The sequence below is a fragment of the Nerophis lumbriciformis genome, linkage group LG23 (assembly GCF_033978685.3).
Source record: "Nerophis lumbriciformis linkage group LG23, RoL_Nlum_v2.1, whole genome shotgun sequence".
NCBI classification, from domain to species: Eukaryota; Metazoa; Chordata; class Actinopteri; order Syngnathiformes; family Syngnathidae; genus Nerophis; species Nerophis lumbriciformis.
The window spans coordinates 12,498,296-12,522,335 of NC_084570.2; the positions used below are offsets into that span (position 1 = coordinate 12,498,296).

Here is a 24,040-nt window from a genome sequence, read left to right on the forward strand (position 1 = left end):
TGTGTGTCACAAACAAGATGTAGATCTCATTATTACAAGCCAACTCTCCCAGAAAAAGACTGCTCTGAACTGCGTGATTGCCAAAGTGTCTGTCCTACCTCCCCATCTATTATTCAGCTCTGTCACCTTGTTTTGCTGAAGCTGTTCTGGCAAACTTGCAGTTACACATGCACAAAGGCACTGTTCACACATTTTAAAACACCAACGGCACTTGTTCAATTGTCAATTATCTAGGTCTTTGTTTAAATATTTCTTATTTGTCTACAGAACTGTGTTATGTAAGCGTCACACATATGTATCACCAACATGGTTTCAGGCAATGTCTACACTAAGTCGTTTAACCCCTTAAATGAATAATTATTTAGCCTAAGCCCCATTTTAGCCACACTAAACCAGCGTTTAAAGGGGAACATTATCACCAGACCTATGTAAGCGTCAATATATACCTTGATGTTGCAGAAAAAAGACCATATATTTTTTTAACCGATTTCCGAACTCTAAATGGGTGAATTTTGGCGAAATAAACGCCTTTCTAATATTCGCTCTCGGAGCGATGACGTCACAATGTGACGTCGCATCGGGAAGCAATCCGCCATTTTCTCAAACACTGAGTCAAATCAGCTCTGTTATTTTCCGTTTTTTCGACTGTTTTCCTTACCTTGGAGACATCATGCCTCGTCAGTGTGTTGTCGGAGGGTGTAACAACACGAACAGGGACGGATTCAAGTTGCACCAGTGGCCCAAAGATGCGAAAGTGGCAAGAAATTGGACGTTTGTTCCGCACACTTTACCAACGAAAGCTATGCTACGACAGAGATGGCAAGAATGTGTGGATATCCTGCGACACTCAAAGCAGATGCATTTCCAACGATAAAGTCAAAGAAATCTGCCGCCAGACCCCCATTGAATCTGCCAGAGTGTGTGATAAATTCAGGGACAAAGGACCTCGCTAGCACGGCAAGCAATGGCGGCAGTTTGTTCCCGCAGACGAGCGCGCTAAACCCCCTGGATGTCTTGGCTCACACCGTCCCGAAGATGATCAAGAGAAGAATATCGACCCTAGCTTCCCTGGCCTGCTGACATGAGGGTATGTCTACAGAATATATTAATTGATGAAAATTGGGCTGTCTGCACTCTCAAAGTGCATGTTGTTGCCAAATGTATTTCATATGCTGTAAACCTAGTTCATAGTTGTTAGTTTCCTTTAATGCCAAACAAACACTTACCAATCGTTGGTTAGAAGGCGATCGCCGAATTCGTCCTCGCTTTCTCCCGTGTCGCTGGCTGTCGTGTCGTTTTCGTCGGTTTCGCTTGCATACGGTTCAAACCGATATGGCTCAATAGCTTCTGTTTCTTCTTCAATTTCGTTTTCGCTACCTGCCTCCACACTACAACCATCCGTTTCAATACATTCGTAATCTGTTCAATCGCTTAAGCCGCTGAAATCCGAGTCTGAATCCGAGCTAATGTCGCTATAGCTTGCTGTTCTTTCCGCCATGTTTGTTTGTGTTGGCTTCACTATGTGACGTCACAGGAAAATGTTAGGGATATTGCGTGATGGGTAAAATGTTGAAAAAAACTGGGAACTGATTTTTAATGGTTTTAACAATTCTGAAATTGTGATAATGTTCCCCTTTAAGGTCCCCCTCCTCGGACAAATTTTTACACGGGTAATTCTTGAATCTTCGGCACTTAGCTTTGTATGGACTCATTGATCGTTTACTAAGGGAGTTCGGAGAGGAAGTGACGCCAGAAAGACCACGCCCACACAGGAAGTGACATCAGAGAGAACGCACCACAGCCAGCTTCATAATAAAGCCGTTTCGTAACTCGGAGGTAAACACTAGAAATATGAAGGCGAGTTATCCAGACATGCCGTGTTTCTCCTTCCTCTACATCAGGCCTGGGCAATTATTTTGACTCGGGGGCCACATTTAGAGAAAAAAATGTGTCTGGGGGCCGGTATATCTATTTTTAGGAAGACTAATACAACACCTCACAATAATGTCTGATTGAATGCTAAAAACATCATGACAGACCGCCTTAAAAAACATAATGGAATTTTACATTTTTCTATGAACGATAAAACACTGAATATTGACAAAATATGAATGTCACATACCCTTTCCATCGGCATATTTTACAATCAAGTGAAACGCAACAAAAATGCAACAAACAGTGACAAATGAACGTGAAGGGTACAAAATAAACCAACCTACAATCTGATGTATCTGATACATCACTAAGCTTTAGAACTTTGTTGTGAAAATCTCCTTCCGTGTCTGTGGAAACGCTTCCCACCCACACTGCTTGGTGCCTCGTCTGAGCTGCTGTGACGTCGATTACCATAGTAACTAATTAGATGGCCATAGTAACTAATTAGATTACCATAGTAACTAATTAGATTACCATAGTAAATGGTATATCATCCAAAAGTGCAGATTCCAACCATTGAAATACTTAGCCTAGTTCAAGACTTACGGTCATTAGAAAACATCACTGCACATCGTAATGGCAGCTACACTTTCCATCTTAAAGATCTAAAAAAAATTATGTAAGAATATCCGGCGGGCCAGATTGAAAAGCTTAACGGGCGGCATGTGGCCCCCGGGCCTTAATTTGCCCAGGTCTGCTCTACATGTACAGACGCTTGTGGAAATCACACATGAATACGTTAAGAGAAAGCGATTGCAGCTATTTGGGATACAACACTTCTCAGACAGCAAGAGAACTTTCCAATGTCTGGCCGGGTCTGCTGTGTTTCTACTTGGCGAAAAACTTCGTCCATTTGTCGAATGAGAGACAACGAGAATGCGAGCTCCCGTGGATGTGATAAAAAAGGTAGCGTGTGCTTTGTATTACCTGGCCCGTCGAGGGAAACGGCTAATGCATTTGGAGTGGCAAAGCAGACTGTATCAGTTATTGTCTGCCATGTATGTCGCGGACTCGATGTCTAGGTCCAGAGTTTATAAAGTCACCAAAAACGAATGGACAATGAAGGTGAAGGCAAAAGAGTGAGGAGTGTCCTGACCACATATCTAGATCCCTAGTTTTATTGATGTAAAATGTTCTTTATCACATTGTTTACATGTCTAATAAAGATTTGATTAATTTATGATGTCTCAGGTGTGATTCACTACAATAGGGCCCCACAGCACACTGGATTCCAGTTCATTGAAATACTATCTGTGTTGGCCCTGTGATGAGGTGGCGACTTGTCCAGGGTGTACCCCGCCTACCGCCCGAATGCAGCTAAGATAGGCTCCAGCACTCCCCTTGACCCCGAAAGGGACAAGCGGTAGAAGATGAATGGATGGATGAAATACCACAACACTGGATTTTGTCCAGATAAGTTATATTTAAGAACTTGCACACAAAGCAACAGTGGAGGTGACTATGTTGTGCGCATTTTCCGCGCATGCGTACTGGGTCGCGTTGCGCTGGCGTACAGAGAGGTGCGAGGGTCTTAAACGGTGGCATTGTTGTTTGTAGACACGGATAAAGTTAGGTGGGATTTACCCTGGATAACCTTATCCGGCTTAGTGTAAACGGGGCCTCAGACAGCTCCCATCCATTTGACCAGCTGTGGTCAAAGTTGGAATTGCCATTACCATATTTTTCGGAGTATAAATTGCTCCGGAGTATAAGTCGCACCGGCCGAAAATGCATAATAAAGAAGGAAAAAAACATATATAAGTCGCACTGGAGTATAAGTCGCATTTTTGGGGGAAATTTATTTGATAAAACCCAACACCAAGAATAGACATTTGAAAGGCAATTTAAAATAAATAAAGAATAGTGAACAACAGGCTGAATAAGTGTATGTTATATGACGCATAAATAACCAACTGAGATCGTGCCTGGTATGTTAACGTAACATATTATGGTAAGAGTCATTCAAATAACTATAACATATAGAACATGCTATACGTTTACCAAACAATCTGTCACTCCTAATCGCTAAATCCGATAAAATCTTATACGTCTAGTCTCTTACGTGAATGAGCTAAATAATATTATTTGATATTTTACGGTAATGTGTTAATAATTTCACACATAAATCGCTCCTGAGTATAAGTCGCACCCCCGGCCAAACAACAAAAAAACTGCGACTTAAAACTTTAAAATTCAACACTCTTCTGTCATCTGGCGGCTAAAGTGGACAATTCGTCAGGTTTCATGTGTCAGGTAAACTGTGACAGATGAATCCCCTTCCTACCATACCACGACACCTTAATCCCGAACCACACGTCCACCGCAGAACCCATTCCTTGCTCACCTTATCCCGGTCTTCCACGAGGTCCGTCAGCGGGTCGTCCATGTCGAGGATGCCTCCATCAGTGTACTCCAGGTGGTGCGTATTCACGGCACTCCTTCCATGCTGCACAAATAAGTGACAATTTATTACAAGAGACTGCCAACATCAATTACAGTTGATACATATTGAAGGAAAAACATGCAACATAAAAACAAGACTAAAAGTAACATGTGTTTGTTATTGTTGACTTTGCATTGTGCTAATAATGGCTCAGGTTAGTTTAGAGCACAAATTAGGCCTGCATAGGAATGTGAAAAACAATCCAGTTTTGGGTGGAGTAATGGCGGTCAAATTCCAGGATGGTTTCACTGTCACCATGCAAAGCTCAGAGTGTACACACCCTGTAGAGTTAAGATAGTTGCAGTCTAATCCCACAAGAACCTCAGTAACATTTTAAACAGAGGTGTCAAAAAAATAGACTTTCAAAGTAATTGTGATCCTAATTTGTAAGGATTCTTAATCGATACAAAAATAATTAAAAAAAAAAAATTATCCATCCTGTCCGGAGTTTATTAATTTATTTTGCATATAATTAATGTGAACAATAGGGATGTAAAGATATGAAAATGACATATCATGGTTATCACTCCATCCATTTCCTACCGCGTGTCCCTTTCGGGGTCGCGGGGGGTGCTGGAGCCTATCCCAGCTGTATTCGGGCGGAAGGCGGGGTACACCCTGGACAAGTCCCCACCTCATCACAGGGCCAACACAGATGGACAGAAAACATTCACACTCACATTCACACACGAGGGACCATTTAAGTGTTGCCAATCAACCTATCCACAGGTGCATGTCTTTGGAGGCGGGAGGAAGCCAGAGCACCCGGAGGGAACCCACACAGTCACAGGGAGAACATGCAAACTCAACACAGAAAGATACCGAGCCCAGGATCGAACCCAGGACCCTCGTATTGTAGCGTGACCAAAATGATTACAGTTATCATCATTATTGCGGTGTTGTTGAATGTGCTAAAAATGTACTTATACACACACTGAAAGATTTTGACCAAGTCGTTTTTTTAAATCAATCAATCAATGTTTATTTATATAGCCCTTTATCACAAGTGTCTCAAAGGGCTGCACAAGCCACAACGACATCCTCGGTACAAAGCCCACATAAGGGCAAGGAAAAACTCACCCCAGTGGGACGTCGATAAATAACTCAAATAAATAGACATTCTGTTAGAAAACCCACTATTTTGCATGTGTTTTGTTTCTTATGCTTCACTGATAGTGTGTTTATTCTTAGTATTTAATCTGTTTTAATGGGTTTCTTTTAATGTTTTAAATATTGGTTTGTATTGTAGCACTTTAGGATGTATTTAAATGAAAAGTGCGCGACAAATAAAATCTATTATTGCTATATTATTACCTAGTGGTTAGAGTGTCTACCCTGAGACTGGGAGGTTGTGAGTTCAAACCCCTGCCGAGTCATACCACAGACTACAAAAAATGGGACCCATTGCCTCCCTGCTTGGCACACAGCATCAAGGGTTGGAATTGGGGGTTAAATCACCAAAATGATTCCCAAGCGTGATCACCGCCGCTGCTCACTGCTCACCTCACCTCCCTGGGGGTGGAACAAGGGGATGGGTCAAATGTAGAGGACACATTTCACCACACCTAGTGTGTGTGTGACAATCATTGGGACTTTAACTTTAAACGTATTATTTCTGGCGGGCACTGTGGTGTCCTACACTGCTCAGCGGTCCTTGAACGCACCATAAAAACCCCTCTGTTTCGTACTCCTTTGAGTATAGAACGATCACTATGTTCAAAGAGAGCACAGCTTGTAGGTTCAATGTGCACAATTGAATCGCTTAGTTGCTGAGACGGTGTTTATATAAGTTTAGAATGGGGTGTGCCGTTTGTTAATGGGGAAAGATGTTAAGGTTTCTTGTTTTCATGTTAGCATTTAGGCTAACTAGCTGGCACCAGTCAGTTTTTGAGTGTATCAAAGTTCAATTATCAGTCGTGGTTTTTCAACCAACGGGAGTTTTACCGTGGTTATAATTGATACCGTTTATCGTTACATCCCTACGTACAGCAATGAAATGATTAATTTTAAAATGAATTAATTTTAAATTAAATTTGCAGCTTTATTAGGTTTTGTTGTTGCCCAAATAAACATATATGGTTGGCTGGGATACCAGCAGATCAATGTCTTCTCCAACAACAATGTTTGAGGTAATGTGGAAAAAAATAGCTCGTTATTATCAGTGTTTTTTTTTACACATTGCCGCTTATCGTAAAACACTAATCACTCCTCTATTTTCGTTAGGGACATAATGAAAAAACGACAGAGGAACTATTTTGAACCTATTTGTTTTGCCTTTCATGTTTTTCCTCACTTTTTGTCTGTCCTAAATATTGCAGCCCTGTGGGAAACATTGACAACTGTCCATTGACTAGACACTTCATTAAGTACTTTTGCACAATGAGACAATTATGCCCGAGAAAAGATCATGTTCAAATATCTTTATTATTGTGGCTATAGTTGCACAGTTGTATTACAGCATACTGAAAGGTGTTACTATTTGTAGTTACCTTACTTAGCCTATAGGAGAGAGGGAAATATTACAAACAAATTGACGTGTTTTGATCAAAAAACATTTTATTGTTTATCATCTGTGCTCATGTGCTTAACGTTTTGTTATGGTAGCACACGTAACCTATGGACTACATACATCTGCAGTGACACCAGCATGTGCTTCCTCACAGGACAGGACAAACCGGTCCAACATGAAGGCCATCATTCTTCCGCTGCTAATCTCTTTCACCTGTGTAGTAAAACGCCAGCCTCGGACAGAAATATTTCCAACTACGAGTGCACGATATGAGGAATTATGGCGTCATACCTAAAAATCTGATAAAATTAAAAAATAGATCCAATAACTGCTTTTTTTTTATTATTTTTTTTTAATTTTTTTTATAAAAGGCTGCAGCGACCCATACTGTGTTGTACAGTAGGTGGGTGAGGGTAAGCAAATGAAGCGCGCCCTTTCTCCTGCTCGTGCAACCAACAACTATAGTAATAGTCGACTAGTCATCGGTTATTAACGATTAGTCGACTAATCTGATGACAAACCCCAAAACCAGTGACGTTGGCACGTTGTGTAAATCGTAAATAAAAACAAAATACAATGATTTGCAAATCCTTTTCAACCTATATTTAATTGAATAGACTGCAAAGACAAGACACTTAACGTTTGAACTGGAAAACGTTATTTTTTGCAAATATTAGCTCATTTGGAATTTGATGCCTGTAACATTTCTCAAAAAAGCTGGCACAAGTGGCAAAAAGGGCAGAGAATGTTGAGGAATGCTCATCAAACACTTATTAGGAACATCCCACAGGTGAACAGGCTAATTGGGAACAGGTGGGTGCCATGATTGTAAGGCTGCAGCTAACGATTATTTTTCTATCGATTAATCTATAGATTATTTTTTTCGATTAATCGGTTAATCTATAGATTATTTTTTCGATTAATCTATAGATTATTTTTCCTTTTACCGATTATTTTTTTTATTTAAAATGAAGATGAAAAAATAAATGTAGGCCAGTTTTTTCAAAAGGCATGGCTTTTATTTACAAAAAAAAAAGTATGGCCACTCAGTCAACATTGACAACATGACAAAATATTCTGTAACAATGTAAACATTTAACAAAATTAAAAGTAGCTTATTTGCTTTTAATGTGCAAATATAAAAGTAAACATCCAGTGCAAATCTTAATATTCTGCAATAGTATAAGCATTTCAAAAGTAAAAGTATTGCTTATTTTGCTTTAAAATGTGCAAAAATAAAGATAAACATCCAATTCAAAAAAGTGCAAAACGGAAATATTCTGTAACAACAGTTTAAACATTTCAACAAAAGTAAAAGTATTGCTTATTTGCTAAAATGTGCAAAAATAAAGATAAACATCCAATACAAAAAAGTGCAAAACGAAATATTCTGTAACAACAGTGTAAACATTTCAACAAAAGTAAAACTTTTGCTTATTTTGCTTAATAACACAACAATGATAGTATGATTAAAGTGAAAGTTAATTGTTCGTTTGTACATAGTATACGTAATTGTTAATGTTGTAAAAGGTATTTGCACAACTAATTAACGTTAGCGTTAAAGAGGAGCGCGTCTTTGTAAACACTGAACAGGCACGCCAAACGCTCCTCTCAGAGCGAAACGGTGCTTTAGTTTATGAATTTACAACGCAGATACAAATGACACATTCATGTTTTTGTGTAATGATGACAACGTATACTCACGCGGACGATTGACTAGTTGATGGTGATGGCAAGAACGCTGCCGTTGTGCTGCTATGATAGGCCATTTCCGCTCGACACAGTGTGCATACAACAACATTATTAGCAGAGGTGGGTAGAGTAGCCAGAAATTGTACTCAAGTAAGAGTACTGTTACTTTAGAGATTTATTACTCAAGTAAAAGTAAGGAGTAGTCACCCAAATATTTACTTGAGTAAAAGTAAAAAGTATGTTGTGAAAAAACTACTCAAGTACTGAGTAACATACACACACATATCATATATATATATATATATATATATATATATATATATATATATATACACACACACACACACACACACACACACACACACACACACACACACACACACACACACACACACATATATATATATATATATATATACATACATTGATATATACAGTATATAATTTATATTTATTTATTTTGCCGTTTTTGTTTACATGTTAAAGGTGTTTTAATAATTATACATGCATGTTTAACATATAGATTCCTTTCTTTCATGAAGACAAGAATATAAGTTGGTGTATTACCTGATTCTGATGACTTGCATTGATTGTAATCAGACAGTAGTGCTGGTAACGTCCACGTTTTCAAATGGAGGAGAAAGAAAGTTCCTCCTTTCTGTCTAATACCACATGAAAGTGGTTGTTATTTGGCATCTTATTTGTACAGCTTCCATATTCGTTTTTATACCCTTTACAAGAAATACATTGGCGGCAAACTCCGTAGCTTGCTAGCTTGTTTGCGCTGGCTTTCGGAGACTCTTATTTTGAAAGCGCAGGCGCGATGGAGCGGGACTTTTATTGTGAAGACAGGAACTGTGCAGTCAGTCTTTACGGTTGAAATAAAAAAGGGTCTTTTTTCCTTCACACTTTTGATTGATTGATTGGAACTTTTATTAGTAGATTGCACAGTACAGTGCATATTCCGTACAATTGACCACTAAATGGTAACACCCGAAGTTAGCTCGGAGCCAGTCAGGTCATGTGACCCCTGGCTCTGTTTGATTGGTCCAACGTCACCAGTGACTGCATCTGATTAGTGGAACGAAGTGAAACGTCACCAGTAAGGCAAGCACTTTGAAGGTCTGTCTGACAGACCAAAACAAACAAAGCGTGCATTAACAGATCGATAAAAATTAGTAGCGAGTAGCGAGCTGAATGTAGATAAAAGTAGCGGAGTAAAAGTAGCGGGTAAAAGTAGCGGAGTAAAAGTAGCGTTTCTTCTTAGGCCGTTTATTGAAATACTCCCACACTTTTGACGACTTTTGGCGTGCTTTTTTCCCCTCGCTCGCACCGCTCGCATCGTCTGCTTTGCGCTCCGCCATGACGGTAGTGTGACGTAAATATGCGACGCGTCGACAAACAAAAACGTCCTCGACGTATTTACGTAACCGATGACGTCGACTACGTCGTAATCTGGAGAAATCACTCCACGTAAGCGATGATATTACAAACCTTTGATCCCTCAGGCAGTACTACATCAAAAAGCGACATCAGTGTGTAAAGGATATCACCACAACACTTCAGAAAACCACTGTCAGTAACTACAGTTCGTCGCTACATCTGTAAGTGCAATTTAAAACTCTACTATGGAAAGCAAAAGCCTCAGCAACACTCAGAAACGCTGCCGGCTTCGCTGGGCCCGAGCACATCTAAGATGGACTGATGCAAAGTATAAAAGTGTTCTTTGGTCTGACGAGTCCACATTTCAAATTGTTTTTGGAAACTGTGGACAACGTGTCCTCCGGAACTATCCGGATTGTTCTAGGCGCAAAGTTCAAAAGCCAGCATCTGTGATGGTATGGGGGTGTATTAGTGCCCAAGACATGGGTAACTTACACATCTGTGAAGGCACCATTATTGCTGAAAGGTACATACAGGTTTTGGAGCAACATATGTTGCCATCCAAGCAACGTTATCATGGACGCCCCTGCTTATTTCAGCAATACAATGCCATAGTAAAAGAGTGCGGGTACTAGACTGGCCTGCCTGTAATCCAGACATTTCTCCCATTGAAAATGTGTGGCGCATTATGAAGTCTAAAATACCACAACGGAGACCCTGACTGTTGAACAACTTAAGCTTTACATCAAGCAAGAATGGGAAATAATTCCACCTGAAAAGCTTAAAAAATTGGTCTCCTTAGTTCCAAAACGTTTACGGAGTGTTGTTAAAAGGAAAAGCCATGTAACAGTGGTAAAAATGCCCCTGTGCCAACTTTTTTGCAATGTGTTGCTGCCATTAAAATCTAAGTTAATGATTATTTGCAAAAATAAATTAAGTTTCTCAGTTGGAACATTAAATATCTTGTCGTTGCAGTCTATTCAATTGAATATAAGTTGAAAAGGATTTGCAAATCATTGTATTCTGTTTGTATTTACGAATTACACAACGTGTCAACTTCACTGGTTTCTTATAAAGCATACCTTTATTCAGCGGCTCTAATCTAACCATCGGCTTTTAAAATCACCTTGATGTTTTTAGGGATGTGCTATCTAACAAAGACAAAAAAGATGATTACTTCATTCAGAAATATTCATGTATGAACTGTGCTGCTTATTAAGCTGCTGAAAAAAAACAATAACTCTTATTAAACTTTTGTCCATTTAAAAATCAAGGACAGGCAAAGTGCCAACACACAAAGTTTCAATTTGCATGTAAACAAAGGACAGTCAAAATAGCAGGAATGACTACAAACAAAACACCAAAGCTATCTTCCTTAAAAAAATGATGTATTTAGAAAGATGCACACAGATATACAGTATACACAAAGTTTAGCTGGCAGACTTCAGAAGCTATTTTCCACACAACGTTGTTTATCTGCTGTTAGCAAGCTCGCTAACAAGCTAACTACTGTCTTGCCCGATATGCCTCTTCTTTAAATGCTTCCGTGTCAGAGACATACTGCTATTAAGAGCAAGGTACGTTTTTCAACTTAAGCAGGATTTTTTTTTTTTTTTTTTTTTTTAAACGTGATTAGGGTGAAATGAAGAGAGAGGGCTGCGGAGCTGGCGCTGAGCGCCGGGACAGACACGCTTCACAGTGTCTTGGCTGAATGGGCGTGTATCGGACACCTCCAAGGTCATACCAAAGACTATAAAAATGGGACCCATTACCTCCCTGCTTGGCACTCAGCATCAAGGGTTGGAATTGGGGGTTAAATCACCAAAAATTATTCCCAGGCGCGGCCACCGCTGCTGCCCACTGCTCCCCTCACCTCCCAGGGGGTGAACAAGGGGATGGGTCAAATGCAGAGGACAAATTTCACCACACCTAGTGTGTGAGTGACAATCATTGGTACTTTAACTTTACTTTAACCTCGATCTCCTTGGACGTATCCACGCTCATCCATGCGGACTGCACACTGGCCGAGAGTTGGTGGGTGGCCGAGGGTGGAGTCGGCACTCTTGGTTGCTTTGTTGGGTCAGCTCCTGTCTCTGGCCATGCTCCCCCCACCCCAGCAGACGATGGCGTGGAACACCGCAGAGGCCACCACAGTGTATATGTTTTTGTTGTTGTTGTTGTTGTTGTTGTTTGACTTTTGTGGCTGTGTGTACAAGTAGCTGGTTGCATCAGCTCTGCTCTTTCAATGTCTTTAATGTCCTTTGATGTTTCCCTCTTACATGCATGCTTATGTGTGCTATGGCTTTGAGTTTTTTGTTCCTTGGCCTCCTTGACGTCTGAAGGGAGGATGCGGTTTCAACCTCGGTAGGAGTGTTAGCTTGTACATTGCTAGCTAACTAACAAGTGTGAGACGAAGTTGTGTGAAAAATAACCATTTTAGCCAACGTGAGCCAGCTGAACCTTGTCTCCATCAATTCAAGTACTTTTTAAAACAGCATCAATTTGCAATGCACTAAAAAAGGCACTTTAACAAACGATAATCATTACAAAATGCTTTGGTTTGTTTGTTTTAATTGCTGCGATTTTGTATACAAAAACAAGGTTAATTGTTTTTGAGCCTTTACTTTTTTTTTTTTCTTTTTTTTTTTAAATGGACATGTTAAAGGGGAACATTATTACCAGACCTATGTAAGCATCAATATATACCTTGATGTTGCAGAAAAAAGACCATATCTTTTTTTAACCGATTTCCGAACTCTAAATGGGTGAATTTTGGCGAATTAAACGCCTTTCTAATATTCGCTCTCGGAGCGATGACGTCTCGTTGTGACGTCACATCGGGAAGCAAACTGCCGTTTTCTCAAACACCGAGTCAAATCAGCTCTGTTATTTTCCGTTTTTTTCGACTGTTTTCCGTACCTTGGAGACATCATGCCTCGTCGGTGTGTTGTCAGAGGGTGTAACAACACGAACAGGGACGGATTCAAGTTGCACCAGTGGCCCAAAGATGCGAAAGTGGCAAGAAATTGGACGTTTGTTCCGCACACTTTACCGACGAAAGCTATGCTACGACAGAGATGGCAAGAATGTGTGGATATCCTGCGACACTCAAAGCAGATGCATTTCCAACGATAAAGTCAAAGAAATCTGCCGCCAGACCCCCATTGAATCTGCCGGAGTGTGTGAGCAATTCAGGGACAAAGGACCTCGGTAGCACGGCAAGCAATGGCGGCAGTTTGTTCCCGCAGACGAGCGAGCTAAACCCCCTATCGACCCTAGCTTCCCTGGCCTGCTGACATCAACTCCAAAACTGGACAGATCAGCTTTCAGGAAAAGAGCGCGGATGAGGGTATGTCTACAGAATATATTAATTGATGAAAATTGGGCTGTCTGCACTCTCAAAGTGCATGTTGTTGCCAAATGTATTTCATATGCTGTAAACCTAGTTCATAGTTGTTAGTTTCCTTTAATGCCAAACAAACACATACCAATCGTTGGTTAGAAGGCGATCGCCGAATTCGTCCTCGCTTTCTCCCGTGTCGCTGGCTGTCGTGTCGTTTTCGTCGGTTCAAACCGATATGGCTCAATAGTTTCAGTTTCTTCTTCAATTTAGTTTTCGCTACCTGCCTCCACACTACAACCATCCGTTTCAATACATTCGTAATCCGTTGAATCGCTTAAGCCGCTGAAATCCGAGTCTGAATCCGAGCTAATGTCGCTATAGCTTGCTTTTCTTTCCGCCATGTTTGTTTGTGTTGGCATCACTATGTGACATCACAGGAAAATGGACGGGTGTTTATAACGATGGTTAAAATCAGGCACTTTGAAGCTTTTTTTAGGGATATTGCGTGATGGGTAAAATTTAGAAAAAAACTTTGAAAAATATAATAAGCCACTGGGAAGTGATTTTTAATGGTTTTAACCATTCTGAAATTGTGATAATGTTCCCCTTCTAAATAAAGGGGACCACAAAAATTGCATTGTTGGCTTTATTTTAACAAAAAAATCTTAGGGTAAATTAAACATATGTTTCTTATTGCAAGTTTGTCCTTAAATAAAATAGTGAACATACAAGACAACTTGTCTTTTAGTAGTAAGTAAGCAAACAAAGGCTCCTAATTTAGCTGCTGACATATGCAGTAACATATTGTGTCGGGTCAAATGCAGAGTGACAATCATTGGTCCATCCATCCATTTTCTACCGCTTATTCCCTTTGGGGTCGCGGGGGGCGCTGGAGCCTATCTCAGCTACAACCGGGCGGAAGGCGGGGTACACCCTGGACAAGTCGCCACCTCATCGCAGGGCCAACACAGATAGACAGACAACATTCACACTCACATTCACACACTAGGGCCAATTTAGTGTTGCCAATCAACCTATCCCCAGGTGCATGTCTTTGGAGGTGGGAGGAAGCCAGAGTACCCGGAGGGAACCCACGCAGTCACGGGGAGAACATGCAAACTCCACACAGAAAGATCCCGAGCCCGGGATTGAACCCAAGACTACTCAGGACCTTCGTATTGTGAGGCAGATGCACTAACCCCTCTTCCACCGTGCTGCCCACAATCATTGGTACTTACTTAATTTTCCATTTTATTATTTTGTCAAAATTATGAAGGACAAGTGGTAGAAAATTAATTATTAATCTACTTATTCATTTACTGTTAATATCTTCTTACATTCTCTTTCAACATGTTCTGTCTACACTTCTGTTAAAATGTAATAATCACTTATTCTTCTGTTGTTTGACACTTTACATTAGTTTTGGATGATACCACAAATTTGGGTATCAATCCGATACCAAGTAGTTACAGGATCATACATTGGTCGTATTGTAAGTTCTCATGTGTCCAGGGACATATTTCCTGAGTTTATAAACATAATATAAATTTAAAAAAAACGAAAGAAGATGTTGATGCCAAAAAATATTGACGTAATTGATATACGCACCTGTACTTGGTATCATTACAGTGGATGTCAGGTGTAGATCAACCAATGGCGTTTGTTTACATTTTGACGCCGGTGAGCTACGGTGTGTAGTGAAGCATGTTTAGCTATTCCTCGTCCTGCAGGGATGATACTTGTAAGAAACTTACTTTATTTAGAGGTGAGGATTGGTGATTTAGAAGTAGCTAAAACACTGCCGACTAGGGCTGGTCTTTAGCCGCTAGCTAGCTCGCCATGTCTTAAAGCACCTCTTTTGGTGGGCGTTTCAGTGTTATAACTTCACCTTTATCGTTAGTTTTTACGCCATAATGCGTCCGTTCTCCCTTTTCTGTCTACACACTGTGTCTGCTTGTAAGTACTCGGTGATTGTGCGCTGCCGAACATGCTCGCCTGCTTGTAAACTAGCAATGTCATGATGTGACGACGACGGGGGCGGACCGGTACTTTTCAGAAGGCGGTATATGATTCATTAGTATCGCGGTGCTATACTAATACCGGTATACCGTGCAATCCTAGAATAAATATTGATGAACGAATTAGTCATCTTTGTTGTCTGTAAGCTCATTCCTAAAATAACTAAAGTCGATGGAAAAATTAGAGCCATTAAACAGGTGTACGCTGATCGTGACTAAAGTCGATGACTAGTCAACTATCAAAATAGTTGTTAATTGCAGCCCTACATTGGACAGCCCTGCTGTAGATTGTGAAGAAGTGCTCATGTTTGATGAGCCGTGAAGTGGCGTTATATAGGCACCGTAGTGTGCCTGCAGTAAACAAAACGCCATCATCATCATCATTGCTGAGAGGGCTTAAAGTCCACAATACCACAGTGACAACACATGCGCAGAGAGAGTGAGAGAGAGTTTGAAGCGTTGTCAGTTTTGGAGGAAGTGAGGTAAACATCTCATTAACAAGGTATGCACCATAACTGAGATGCTCGGTGCAGCGGGGCCATAAAGCAGCACATCTTCAGCGATTAAGTCCCGCTTTCTGACACTGTCCTGAGGATGTGCATTTTACGTGGGTGCTAAGTGGATGTTGTTGGCAGACCTGCACTGTCCTCATGATCATCCGCCTCCATTAGGAGGAGGCCACAGGCTGTTGAGTCAGCGTCCACGGCAGCTAATTAACACGCCCAGTGAAAAGCGACCGAGGACCCCCGGGTGTATCCTAATCACCGGCGCTCTCATTTAGACTGCTTCGGAATCAACAGGGACGAGAGTGGGCTGAGTGGGCTGTCAGCGGAGCCCACTGTGTGAGTGTATGTGTGCGCAGCAGCAGTCTCGGTTGTTTGTCGCCCCCCCCACTCGCCGAGGGAAAGGCCGCACGGGCGGGATAAAGGGGAGCAGCCAGACGATAAGAGCGGGGCCTGTCACCAATCCTAATCCCCCATCACTCAGAGGACAAAGCCTTCTGTCTGCCGCACACAGCCCAGATTGTGACCACATTGAGGCATTAAACAGCAAACTTCCACCTGCCCACGGAGATACCAAAGCATTTAAGGGGAAGCCATTGTCCGGGTGGAGAGGCAGAACCACTCACATGCACAAACACACATCACCTGACTACGGCACACACCGCTGACTAGAGTACGAGCGCAATGATTAATGTTCAGCTGATTAGAACATCTGGGGGTTTTGGAAAACAACTTCGATTTTGGGGGAATTTTAACACATACCGTATTTTCCGGACTATAAGCGGTTACTTTTTTCCATGGCTTTGAAACCTGCGGCTTATAAAACGGTGTGGCTAATCAAACGATTATTCTTTGCTGACGGCCCTAATAGGGGTGTAACGGTACACAAAAATTTAGGTTCGGGACGTACCTCGGTTTAGAGGTCACGGTTCGGTTCATTTTTGGTACAGTAAGAAAACAACAAAATATCAATTTTGGGGTTATTTATTTACCAAATTTGCAAAATCTTCAGCACGGTGGAAGAGGGGTTAGTGCGTCTGCCTCACAATACGAAGGTCCTGAGTAGTCGTGAGTTCAATCCCGGCCTCGGGATCTTTCTGTGTGGAGTTTGCATGTTCTCCCCGTGACTGCGTGGGTTCCCTCCGGGTACTCCGGCTTCCTCCCACCTCCAAAAACATGCACCTGGGGATAGGTTGATTGGCAACACTAAATTTGCCCTAGTGTGTGAATGTGAGTGTGAATGTTGTCTGTCTATTTGTGTTGGCCCTGCGATGAGCTTGCGAGTTGTCCAGGGTGTACCCAGCCCTCCGCCCGATTGTAGCTGAGATAGGCTCCAGCGACCCCCGCGACCCCGAAGGGAATAAGCGGTATAAAAATGGATGGATGGATGGAATATTTGATGTGAAGTAATCGGAACCTTGGATAGGTCAATAATTCATAATAACATTGATTTTGATTCAATATTATGTTTTGAGCAATGACAGTTTGAAAGAAAAAAAAAACGCTTTGTTTTATTAGTCAACATTGCAACTTTTTCTAAAATACATTTAACCTTTTAAGCTTTTTTATTTCACTTTTGTTATGTTTTTGTTTATTTTAATAGTATTTTTAGAATGTGCCGTGGGCCTATAAAACATTAGCTATGGGCCGCAAATGGCCTCCGGGGCACACTTTTGACACCCCTGCTATAGATAATAAAAAATTAAATCCCTCACGAATGCTGCTGCATGCACAATTTGTTTTGTTTTTAACCCCTTCCTAACCCTGAACGTACATTGAAAATACACACAACCCTAACTCAAATTGCCGGACATTTGAGGCATTTAAGAAACTCCGCCCTGACAGCTCCGCAAAAGAGGACATGTCCGGTGAAAAGAGGACGTATGGTCAGTCTACCGTAGCCCGTTAGCTGCTAGCATGCCGTGTGTTGTGCCCCGGTGTGCATTGTTTACACAACGTGCGTTACGCTACTTAATATGTCCGTGTGGAAACTGGTTCGGTACACCTCCGAACCGAACCGGAACCCCCGTACCGAAACGGTTCAATACAAATACACGTACCGTTACACCCCTAGGCCCTAAGGTTTTGTGGTCAAATAGGTTTCACATTACCTAACAGAGACACTGAAAAGGTGTGTTTGTGCTATGGCGAAATCTTTTGGACAAGTTTGCTCACTGCAGGTGCTGCGAGTTGAAAATGTACTTCCGGTTCCGTGCTTTGAATCGGAAGTATAACCGTCCATAGCGTTTCAGCTCGAAAGGATCCTTCATTTATCACTCCAAGCAACAATTGTAAGTTTTACAATATAACTCAAACAATTCATTAATCCGTCCCATGGGTGATGTCTGTAGGAATGTTTTCATGCATATTTGTACGTGCTATCGTAATGTAATTAAGCTAGCGTCGTTAGCATTAGCGTCTATGCTAACATGTTTACAAGTGTCTGTGTTAGTATTATTAAATTATTATGTATGTATTCCTCAGTAAATTCACCAAAATGTCACCGTGAAGTTATGGAGTCTGTCTAGCTGATTGAAGAGCTAGCTTTTTCACCGAGTGGGTCCATGGCGATGACTTCTGTTTTGTTTGATCAGCCGTTTTACTGTTGTGTTACAGGCCCTGTTTGGAAACAATTAAAGTATGTAAATAAACATTTCTGTGGCTTATAGTCCGGTGCGGTTAATATATGTCAAATATATTTTTCTTCTAAAATTTGGTGGGTGCGGCTTAAAAAACGGTGCGTTCTTTTGCCCGGGAAAAAACGGTATCAGAAATGAGGGGCTAAGTTGAAATTATCCAGGATCTCTATTTGTTCCATAGGCAAAAGTCATCGCTATTACATGATTTCTATGTTCAATAATCAATTATCAATATTTAAGTCACTGCCAAAGCATTGCACATACAGTATATGCAATTGAATTTATGAGAAGCAATGTGTATGGGGGCGTGTCTGCAGAGTAGAAGGGAGGTGCTGGTCACATGGGCATGGGTGTGGAAGTATTTCAAGAACCTGTGATTCACCTGTGACAGTGAGGAAATAGGTTATAGAGGACGCGGTTTGGAATGCCACACTTTTGTTGACTTAATGTAGCAACCAACTGTACTTTTGGTAGCTGACAAGTGAAAGTGAATTCTTTGAACTGGTCCGACATGCCTGCTTTACAAAGATGCCAAGATCCAGACTGGTGGTTAGAGTGTCCGCCCTGAGACCGGTAGGTCGTGAGTTCAAACCCCGGCCGAATCATACTATAAAAATGTGACCCATTACCGCCCTGCTTGGCTCTCAGCATCAAGGGTTGGAATTGGGGGTTAAATCACCAAAATGATTCCAGGGCGCAGCCTCCGCTGCTGCTCATTGCTCCCCTCACCTCCCAGAGGGGGTGAGGGTGATGGGTCAAATGAAGAGGATAATCTCACCACACCTAGTGGGTGTGTGACAATCATTGGTACTTTAACTTTAACTTTAATGAATGTAAATTTGTTTGATAATAAAATCTATTTTTTTATTTTACATTAGTGTATTGTATTTGTTTATCTGAAGGACAATGTGGAATTACATTAAGAAGATGTCTGCACCAGATTTAGCACCGTGATCATTTCCATCTGTAGTCCTTTTATGGTGCATCTAACATCCACAATAAAATTACACAGGATTGAAAATAATACATAACAATATTAAAATGACATAATGATAAACAATTTAAAATTCAAGTACAATACATAGAGGGTATGTGAGTTACAAATCAGAAGTGCAGAAGTATATAAAGTTTGTATCAAAGTCCACATACAATGCAGTAGCCATTAGATGATACCCATAAGGGGGGGTGCGGATAGTGTATATATTTTCAAATATTTCCTATATATATATATATATATATATATATATATATATATATATTTTAGAGATGTCCGATATTATCGGCCAATAAATGCGTTAAAATGTAATATCGGAAATTATCGGTATCGTTTTTTTTATTATCGGTATCTTTTTAAAAAAAAAAAATGTTTTTATTAAATCAACATAAAAAACACAAGATACACTTACAATTAGTGCACCAACCCAAAAACACTCATTCACACTCATTCACACAAAAGGGTTGTTTCTTTCTGTTGTTAATATTCTGGTTCCTACATTATATATCAATATACCGGTATATCAATACAGTCTGCAAGGGATACAGTCCGTAAGCACACATGATTGTGCGTGCTGCTGGTCCACTAATAGTACTAACCTTTAACAGTTAATTTTACTCATTTTCATTAATTACTAGTTTCAATGTAACTGTTTTTATATTGTTTTACTTTTTTTTTTATTCAAGAAAATGTTTTTAATTTATTCATCTTATTTTATTTTATTTTTTTTTTTTTAAAGTACCTTATCTTCACCATACCTGGTTGTCCAAATAAGGCATGATAATGTGTTAATTCCACGACTGTATATATCGGTTGATATCGGTATCGGTTGATATCGGTATCGATAATTAAAGAGTTGGACAATATCGGAATATCTGATATCGGCAAAAAGCCATTATCGGACATCCCTAATATATATATATATATATAAAAAATAATCCGTTCATGGATGAGTATATCCATTCGGCCACCGTGTTCAATGGAGAAGTCTGATCTACAAAATGTGCAGGCAGCATACGCCTTCCCCTTCGAGCTGTCCTGGAAGAACTGTAATTATTTTTTCCAATCATTTTGGAACTTGCAAGCGTACTTCTTCTTCTTACTTGTCGTCGCCATGTCTCTTCTTCGTTCTTCTGCTTCGTCCCTGTTATGCTTTGGACATTACTACCGTATTTTTCGGATTATAAATCGCTTCGGAGTATAAGTCGCACCGGCCAAAAATGTATAATAAAGAAGGAAAAAAACATATATAAGTCGCACTAGAGTATAAGTCGCATTTTTGGGGGAAATTAATTTGCTAAAATCCAACACCAAGAATAGAAATTTGAAAGGCAATTTAAAATAAATAAAGAATAGTGAACAACAGGCTGAATAAGTGTACGTTATATGAGGCATAAATAACCAACTGAGAACGTGCCTGGTATGTTAACGTAACATATTATGGTAAGAGTCATTCAAATAACTATAACATATAAAACATGCTATACGTTAACCTAACAATCTGTCACTCCTAATAACTAAAACCCATGAAATCTTCCTCCTCGGTGTCGCTTCTAAACAACTCTGCCAACTCCAAAAGGTAGACAATGCGCCGCTTCCTCTTCTATCCGTACGTCGCTTACGTCAGAGTCATCGTCAGTTGCAGTTCCAATTATTCCAGCCTTTCTGAATCCGGACAGGATGGTTTCGGTTGCTGATATACGCCTAGTCTCTTACGTGAATGAGATAAATAATATTATTTGATATTTTACAGTAATGTGGTAATAATTTCACACATAAGTCGCTCCAGAGTATAAATCGCACCCCCGGCCAAACTATGAAAAAAAAACTGCGATTTATAATCCGAAAAATACGGTACTTGCCGTAGTTTTGAAGCAATGCATGATGGGAATCCGGATGTTGTGTGTCAGTGTATTAACGTGCCGGCTGGAATAAACACAAGCTGAGAAATAGCTCTGTGCCTGCCTACGTTATGGGTTATAGATAAACCTATGGATAACGGAGACATATATAATAGTCTCCTTTTCAGGTGAGAGAGGACGCTAAAGGCAGTGCCTTTAAGGCACGCCCCCCAATATTGTTGTCCGGGTGGAAATCGGGAGAAATTCGGGAGAATGGTTGCCCCGGGAGATTTTCGGGAGGGGCACTGAAATTCGGGAGTCTCCTGGGAAAATCGGGAGGGTTGGCAAGTATGCTCCCGGCTGGCCTGGGAACGCCTCGGGATCCCCCGGGAGGAGCTACACCAAGTGGCTGGGGAGAGGGAAGTCTGGGCTTCCCTGCTTAGGCTGCTGCCCCCGCGACCCGACCTCGGATAAGCGGAAGGAAATGGATGGATGGATTTACTTTGTATTATATTTGCAAGTAAGTGTGTTGATACAATTGCTTGTTGGGTTAAATTAATCTGTGTACAGTACTGTTTGTTCTGGTCAACAAATTAGATGCAAAATAAATCCATGATCTTGAAAAATGTCAAGGAAAATGCATCAGTATCAGTCTGGTGTTTGGTATGCGATGACGCAGTCCACATTCCTTTTAAGGAAATTTCCGGTTTGAAACACTTGGCAATGTTTTCGAACGAAAGCATGTCACGTGGTAGATGACGTAATGCACAGAACGAGAGGAATGGACCACACGTAAAAAATAATGAAAAATAGAGCTTTTAAAAAAATCATTTTGACTAATTAGAGTTTACCTGATCCAAAATCCTGCGGTATCTCCGCGTGGCTTGGTCGATTAAATCCCGGACGGTCCATCCAGGTTTACACGGAACAACCACTGCCGTGTCGCCAAAAGTCACGGTGACTTTCATAATAGCTCAATAAACGTTGAATTAGAATTAATATTTAATTGATGTATCCAAGAAAAGTCCACGGTCGCTCCTCCTCTTCGTTGCGCGTCCAAAGTGGAGCAACAGGTGTCCCAAGTCCGGATGAGATCACCTTCGAGTCTCTAGACTTGCTTCTACCGAGGCACACTCACACAGGTGTGACAACCCCAGCCCAACATCGTCCTGACAACCTGCAGCTGACCGTGGGAGAGAGAAAAAACAACTCGGTCACAGCCAAAAAAACACTTTCCGTCTTGTTGGTCCGAGTTAAACCGAATTAAAACAAACTCGACTCAAAGCAGGAAGAAATCACAACCGCAGAGGCGCTTCAGGAAATCACTCCTGTGCTGACAGCCAATCACATCTCAGGTAGAGCCTCTCTTCATTGCTCGGGCAACCACTTCCTGTTTTGTCAGCCAATCACAACTCGGCATACAGAACAACTAACCTTTGCCTCTTGTTATGATAGTAGAAATACAAACAAAATATGACCTAAACAAGTTCATTTCTTTAAATCTAACTAAATTCATTTTATTTCTATTATTAAACTATTCAAACTAAAAGTGTTTACAAAGTACAAATAAGAAGAACCATGATAAACATTTTGAATGTATCTCATCCATCCATTTATTTTCACCATCCATCTGTCCATTTTCTACCGCTTGTCCCTTTTGGGGCGGTGGGGGGGTCGCTGTAGCCTATCTCACCATATGAAATATAACATCCATCCATCCATTTTCTACCGCTTATTCCCTTCGGGGTCGCGGGGGGCGCTGGAGCCTATCTCAGCTACAATCGGGCGGAAGGCGGGGTACACCCTGGACAAGTCGCCACCTCATCACAGGGCCAACACAGATAGACAGACAACATTCACACTCACATTCACACACTAGGGCCAATTTAGTGTTGCCAATCAACCTATCCCCATACTTCAACAATTATTTATTTATTTATTTGTATTGTTATTACAAACCCCGTTTCCATATGAGTTGGGAAATTGTGTTAGATGTAAATATAAACGGAATACAATGATTTGCAAATCCTTTTCAACCCATATTCAATTGAATGCACTACAAAGACAAGATATTTGATGTTCAAACTCATAAACTTTATTTATTTTTATGCAAATAATAATTAACTTAGAACTTCATGACTGCAACATGTGCCAAAGTAGTTGGGAAAGGGCATGTTCAACACTGTAATACATGGCCTTTCCTTTTAACAACACTCAGTAAACGTTTGGGAACTGAGGAGACACATTTTTTAAGCTTCTCAGGTGGAATTCTTTCCCATTCTTGCTTGATGTACAGCTTAAGTTGTTCAACAGTCCGGGGGTCTCCGTTGTGGTATTTTAGGCTTCATAATGCGCCACACATTTTCAATGGGAGACAGGTCTGGACTACAGGCAGGCCAGTCTAGTACCCGCACTCTTTTACTATGAAGCCACGTTGATGTAACACGTGGCTTGGCATTGTCTTGCTGAAATAAGCAGGGGCGTCCAACGTTATCGGGTTAACTTTGACAGCCCTAATATATATACATATAATTTATGGGTCTTTTTTTTTTTTTTTACAATAAACCTACTATGGTTGTACGGTATACCGGTACTAGTATGGTATCGCGGTACTAATAAGTCAAAAACGGTACTATACTCTGTTTGAAAAGTACCGGTTTGCAATTTATTAATTTTTTTAACGGGCATAACGGGACGCCGTCACGTCATGACGAGTTTATGAAAGAGGAGCATGTTCGGC

At 40.8% G+C, this 24,040-nt stretch overlaps 1 protein-coding gene across 1 annotated transcript in view; it reads right to left on the reverse strand.

The window, feature by feature from the left end:
- Window positions 1-22,644, reverse strand: part of pard3ba (par-3 family cell polarity regulator beta a) — a 464,804-nt gene extending 442,160 nt beyond the window's left edge. The window contains exons 1-2 of the mRNA XM_061985093.1: window positions 22,152-22,644; window positions 4,280-4,381 (exon numbers count right to left, since the gene is read on the reverse strand). Coding sequence (XP_061841077.1) covers window positions 4,280-4,381; window positions 22,152-22,268 — 219 coding nt within the window. The 5' untranslated portion in view covers window positions 22,269-22,644. The remainder of the gene's footprint in view (window positions 1-4,279; window positions 4,382-22,151) is intronic.
- Window positions 22,645-24,040: the final 1,396 nt, after the last annotated feature.